Source organism: Vigna unguiculata, chromosome 1 (assembly GCF_004118075.2).
Source record: "Vigna unguiculata cultivar IT97K-499-35 chromosome 1, ASM411807v1, whole genome shotgun sequence".
NCBI lineage: Eukaryota > Viridiplantae > Streptophyta > Magnoliopsida > Fabales > Fabaceae > Vigna > Vigna unguiculata.
In genome coordinates, this window is record NC_040279.1 from 32,646,051 (window position 1) to 32,652,394 (window position 6,344).

Sequence of the window (6,344 nt, forward strand, 5' to 3'; positions counted from 1 at the left end):
AAGCCGACCACCTAGTTCAAGAAGTAAAGATTAATTTTTGTAACTTATAATAGCCACTTAGTGGAAACAATAAGGTTGATTTGTATGACTTGTAATCAAATTTGTGGTACTGTTAATACCCAATTTTGTTTTGGATGATTAAAAAAATTGTTTCCAAAGAAAAAACAATTGTTAATTAAAAAAAATTGTTTTTAAAAAATAATAAAATTAATTAGAAAAGTTTCATTTAATTTTTTTTAAAAGAATAATAATAATAATAATAATAATGTAGGTGTTTAAGTAATTTTTAGAAGTAGGAGATAAAAACTCAAAACAAAAATATAAAAATATAAAATGTTAATTAAAAAATAAAAAAAATTAGTTTTATTTAATTTTATTTAAGTTAAGTTAGAAATTAAAAAAACGGTTTTAACGTAAAAATGTTAGACGGTTTCTTATATTTTTGTATTAAATAATAATAATAATAATAATAATAATAATAAAAACATACTACTATTACAGTTTCTTGAACTTTCATTTGATTATAGTTTTTGGTCAATTTATTTATTTCAAAAGATTACTTCACATTCAATAAGGGGGCCAACACTTCCCATTCTTCCACCACAATTTTTATCTTTTTTAACTTTTTAAATGTTTAAATATATATTTGGTTATTTAATTTTTTTCTTTTATATATATATATATATATATATATATATATATATATATATATATATATATATAAACAAAGAGAACCAAATTGAAAAAAGAACTGAGACAAATGAATATTTGAGTTTTTATGTTTTTTTACTTTTGTTTCGTGTTGGAGTAGTTGGTTAAAACATATTTTCTCTTAAAATATTGTGGGGACAGAGAGAGGGAGAGGGGGAGAGAACTGAAGAAGAAGAAAGAAAGAAAGAGGAAGTGAAGATAGTAAATAACGGTAATTTGTTAAGTTCAGAAGAGAAACATTACTGTAGCAGTTGCAGAAGAGGCAGAAGAGGTTTGATGAGCATGGCGAGCCCAGGTTTATACCGCAGAGAGCTACCTTCCCCTGCAATCGAGTTCGCTTCGCCCCTAGGCAAGGTCAACGCTCTTTCTCATCATTCCATTCATCTAATTCTTCCTTCAACAGTTTCATCGATTCGTTCTTCTTTGCACAGAAGCTGTTCGGCGACGCACACGAGCAAGGAACCATGGAAGCCTTCTTCAAGCTAATATCCTACTATCAGACGCAATCAGAGCCTGCATACTGCGGTCTCGCCACACTTTCCGTTGTTCTCAATGCCCTTGCAATTGATCCTGGAAGAAAATGGAAAGGTACATTGGTGTAGTAATCTTCTCTTTTTTTCTTTTTTCTTTTTTCTTTTTTTAATTTATGATAGGAAAAGTCGCTTAACAGGTCCTTGGAGATGGTTTGATGAGTCCATGCTGGATTGCTGTGAGCCTTTGGCTCAAATTAAACTGGAAGGCATTACGTTCGGGAAAGTTGCGTGTTTGGCTCGATGCAATGGAGCTAAGGTTGAAGCCTTTCGATCGGATAAAAGCTCGGTTGATGAGTTTCGCAAACGTGTGATTTCCTGCTCTCACTCTGAGGATTCTCATGTGATTGTGTCTTACCACAGGACACACCTCAATCAGGTGGTGTAAACTTCATTGGTTAACCATTCGTCTTTATGATAGATTATTTGTCTATTCATAATTCATGTTTAGTTAACTTTGATCGAGCCTACTTCACTTTATACATAGTTGGTTAATTCAACATCTAAGGTCCTTTTCTATACAGATACACTTACTGTTGAGTTGTGTAGGAAATGGAGAGAGGTACATGAGTTTATAGAAATGATGGAAAATTTTCTTCTTGTTGGGTAACAGACTGGAATTGGTCACTTTTCACCAGTTGGAGGATATCACGCTGAAAGGGATATGGTCCTCATATTGGATGTTGCTCGTTTCAAGTATCCTCCTCACTGGGTTCCCCTTACCCTTCTCTGGGAGGGAATGAGCACCATTGATCAAGCAACGGGACTTCGAAGGGGGTAACACTAAGATCTCTTACACTGCTAATTAAAGCATACTAGGATAACAGCTAGTTGTGTCTTAATTAAGGGATGCTGGCGACACATTCTTTCTTTCTCAATGTCTTTGGTAAAATTTCACCCAAATTATAGCCCCTTTAATTACTATTATTTCCTTCAAATTTGTTGCACTTCCCCTTTCGCCAAAACTAAACCTTCCTCAATTTTGTGTGAGAACTGTTTATTGAACAGTGGAAATGTTTCACTAGTCAATAAATTTTCATTTCTTACGAGGTTCTTTCTTTTTATTCAAGATTACCAATTTCTCAAAAATGGTAGTTTTCGTGGAATGTACTGTATGCTTCAAGTAATTTAGGTATTATTTATGCCCTGATGCATTTCATTAAGGAAAAGAAATCTGCATCGGGAACTCCAGAGAATAATTGCTATTTTAAATTATCGAAATTGGTTTGATTAATTTATAAAGGTACATTTTCCGAGTCTTATTTTGTAGGGTAACAAGTTCCATTCCAATCAATCATGTTGTAGAATTTGAGAGGGAAACGGGTGGAAGTCGAAAATATCTTTACCTCATCATAGGCATAACAATAATTTGATAATATGTACTAAATTTGTGTATATCTATATATTCTATTCACATATATCTTCTAGTTGTTATCTGCTGATGTAATCTGAAAATCGTACTATTTGAATGTATCAGTGTCATTAAAATCTTTCTAGTTGCTATGATTAAAGGATGCGATTTTATGAACTCATTTAGCTTGTTAAGCATGTTCAACTAGTCTTCCTGCCCACTATTTTATACTTGGAAATTTGTATTTCAGGTACATGGTTATTTCAAGGCTTAACAGAGCACCCTCTATACTTTATACTTTGGTATTGTGATACTATTAGATTCTTTGTTGAACCACTATATATACAATTTCTAAAATCATGAGTTTAGAATAGAGGGAAAGTACTCTGACACACTGTAAAATTGTAATGGTTAGGTCAGCTAGAAATAGCTTCTTCTTCTGAAATCATTTTGAACAATAAAATGTCTTATAGCCATACATAGATCATGTTAAAATATGAAGCGCACTGTAAAATTGTAATGGTTAGGTCAGCTAGAAATAGCTTCTTCTTCTGAAATCATTTTGAACAATAAAATGTCTTATAGCCATACATAGATCATGTTAAAATATGAAGTGTGATTGGGAGGTCTGCATCCTTTTTCACTTGTAGGAACTGTAATGATTGAAAATATAGGTAAAAGTCTTTCTTAACAAAAGCTCTATTTTCGTATGCTTTGCAAACCAGTTTCTTTTTGTAGATTAAGGCAAATAGTAAATAAATACTTAAAGATTGTCTGCAGAGTTGTAGACATGAAGGTTGGAGCCGTGTCGCCAAATTTCTAACTGAAGATGTGCCTCAACTTCTAAATTCAGAGGATCTAACAGACGTTCAGGAAGTGCTGTCTGTTGTTTTTAAACCGCCTCTTAGTGAATTGAGAGGGTTAATAACATGGGTTGCTGAAGTTCGCAGACAAGAAGATAGAAATCTCACATTAAGCGACGAGGAAAAAGGAAGGCTTGCTTTAAAGGTTTTGACTCTACTTCCTTTCTGTTTTTTGGGGGTGGGGATAATTTCACTCTTGGATCTGTCAAATGTATCATTTGCATAATTAGGAACTTCAAATAAATGAACAATAACAATATTTGAGAGATTTGAAATTTCAGGCTGACATACTGGAACAGATTCGCACAACTTCACTTTTCAAACACGTGACCAGGTGGTTGGATTCTGAAAGTTCATGTTGTAAAACATATGCAAACCTTGGTGACGAAGATACGCTATCAGTACTTGCCACCGGTGTTTGTTGCCAAGGGGCAGATCTTTTGACTGGTTGTGGTAGGTTAGGTTTGTCAGGTGGAAAAAGCTGCAGTCAAATAGTGGTAAAACATCTGAATGTTGACAGTGAAAATCCAGGAACATTAGCTTCAGGAACTGTTACAACTAGTGATGGTAGTGAAGAAATTGAAGTGTTGGTCCCTCTGTGTCAAATGGAGCCAAGTAGGTTGTGTCTTTATAATGAAGGTCACTGCAAAGAAATGCACCCATCTGATACAGATTTCTTAACGATACTTTTATTGGCCTTGCCCTTGCATACGTGGTCGGGTTTTAAAGAAGAAAAGCTGCGAGTGGAAGTTTTGAGCCTTCTAGCAACTGAAGATCTCCCTCCCCTACTTCAGGAAGAGGTAATGTCTGGATTCCAACTAAGAATTTTATGCTAAACCGTGGCTATTATTTTTCATGGTAAATAAATATTTTAATAGGATTTCATTTTTAATAACTCTACTTACAAAGTCCTATTGTCTTACAAGTATATTCCTTTTCTCAGTTTACAGCAAACTGTAAATTCACACCATTTGAAAATTTTGATCCAAATTAATTTGATCACACCAAATTCAAGACTACCTTTTCAGTTAATTGAGTTTCAAAAAACATAACAGAGAGACTCTGAAATGCTAAGTTGCTCATGATAAAGCTTAATAGAGAGGTATCTAAAAACAAGAAACATTTACATTAACCACTAATTGGAATATATATATATATATATATATATATATATATATATATAAAAAAGGAAAATAACACTTTGACACTCAAAAACATATGTTCATTTTGATAACTCTATTTTATAATATAATAATATATATTAAATTTTTTAATTAAAAAATAAAATATATGTAATTAAAGGATTGTCTCTTTTAGTAGTGTCAACATATCACCCTTTACGTTGACCACCTTGACAGAACCTGAATGCTTCAGTTGCTCAAAATATTAAAGCTTAATAGAGAGTATCATTGGCATGTTATGAATTATCAACAGGAATATAGTTTTTTATATATATAATGGGAATAAATAGATCGTGTCCAACCCACCATTGGGATAAAGTTTGATAGTGATTTGGTATTGCTAATGCTTATTAACATGTTCTAAAATTTCTCTGGCCAACAAAGTTGAAGAGGTAAATTATATTCTTTCCATTTCAAAATAATCAATGTATAGTATTACCTGATCTTAAAATAATTACAGTTTTACTTATAAAAAAAATATTTTGAAATATTCTTCTGACTTTAACATTATTTTTGTTCTGTACATTGGTGGAACGAACTTGGTATTAATTGAAAAGTTAGTAATTGTTTTATCTAAATTTGTGCTAATTGAATAATTTTAATTTCCCAATTAATTTGGTTTAGGAAAAAATTGCTGGAATTAATTTTCCAACTCAAATAATAAGAAAACTTGCCTAAGAAACTTGATATAGAACCAAGTAAATCTTGTTCATGTTCTTCAAATGTATGTATAGCATAGAAATCTCAGGAAAGCATAGGTTCTACATCGTCGAAGAGAATTCATGAAAAACTAATGAATGGAACTTAGTGGGTTGGGTGAAATTATTATTATAACTTTGCAATGTAATCACTAATCTGATTAGCTTCTGATACTCAGTAATAATTCTTGAAACAGGTTTTGTTATTGCGAGACCAACTTCATTTTCTCATGCAACGTTGTGGTGACGTGTAGAACACACCTGAGAAAAACTATTGTTCTACCTTTGTGCAAGATGATGTCTGAGCTGTAGCGTAATTCTGTAGGGAAGAATAACAAGCAGATTTGCATAAATTGAAAGATGAATCAACTGAATGTGCCAAAAGGTGAACGTTAATCTGATATTTCTCACTTGAGTAATAAATTATGAGAAGTTAAAGCAGTAAAATCCTATTTCATTTTATACTATTGATCTATTGAAAATAAATGAATGGATATGTTCATGCATGGTATATCATTTTTGTTTTTCTCCAAATAGATATTTTGTCTTTTTGAAGCTATTCATTTCCTTCAACCACATGATCCTTTTTTTTCTCAGCTGTTATATTACGTGACAACTAGTAACAGTCGATGGCTATTATTTTTCATTACAATATCGTTGCGTGTGCGCTTAAAATTGACAGTTGGAAACATGCAATGATTCATGCGAAGTTAATGTTAAATGAATTGAACAATGCTGACAGGTTTTTTTGGCAATTTCTGTTTAAAGAATATCAACCACTCGTTGTACCATCGTAAATTGCATTGTCCTTTTTGCTTCTTTTGTTCGTGGCTACTTTATTTATAGAATTAGTCATTGATACTCTAAATGGTCCTTCATAATATCACGAGCTGGTCAAAAGTGTGGAGTTATAGACCCCGGTAAGGGGTTTTAATGAACCTATATATATGTTTTTAGTCTATGTTTGCATAGGAGAAGATTTTGTAGATGAAGTTTAAATAAGATTGAAT

General features: G+C 32.3%; 1 protein-coding gene across 1 annotated transcript; it reads left to right on the forward strand.

Annotated features, from left to right (window-relative positions):
* The first annotated feature begins 791 nt into the window (after positions 1–791).
* LOC114163774 (glutathione gamma-glutamylcysteinyltransferase 3-like) lies at positions 792–5,798 on the forward strand. The gene is made up of 8 exons (XM_028048089.1): positions 792–1,065; positions 1,143–1,299; positions 1,382–1,620; positions 1,855–2,018; positions 2,843–2,894; positions 3,373–3,600; positions 3,737–4,255; positions 5,532–5,798. The coding sequence occupies exons 1-8, from the start codon at positions 988–990 to the stop codon at positions 5,586–5,588; spliced, it is 1,494 nt and encodes a 497-aa protein (XP_027903890.1). The 5' UTR covers positions 792–987; the 3' UTR covers positions 5,589–5,798.
* The last annotated feature ends 546 nt before the right edge of the window (positions 5,799–6,344 follow it).

Coding starts and splice junctions, on each gene's coding strand:
- LOC114163774 (XM_028048089.1), top strand. CDS start 988: ATGAGCATGGCGAGCCCAGGTTTATACCGCAGAGAGCTACCTTCCCCT. Junction 1,066..1,142: donor TCGCTTCGCCCCTAGGCAAG/GTCAACGCTCTT, acceptor TTCTTTGCACAG/AAGCTGTTCGGCGACGCACA. Junction 1,621..1,854: donor ACAGGACACACCTCAATCAG/GTGGTGTAAACT, acceptor GTTGGGTAACAG/ACTGGAATTGGTCACTTTTC.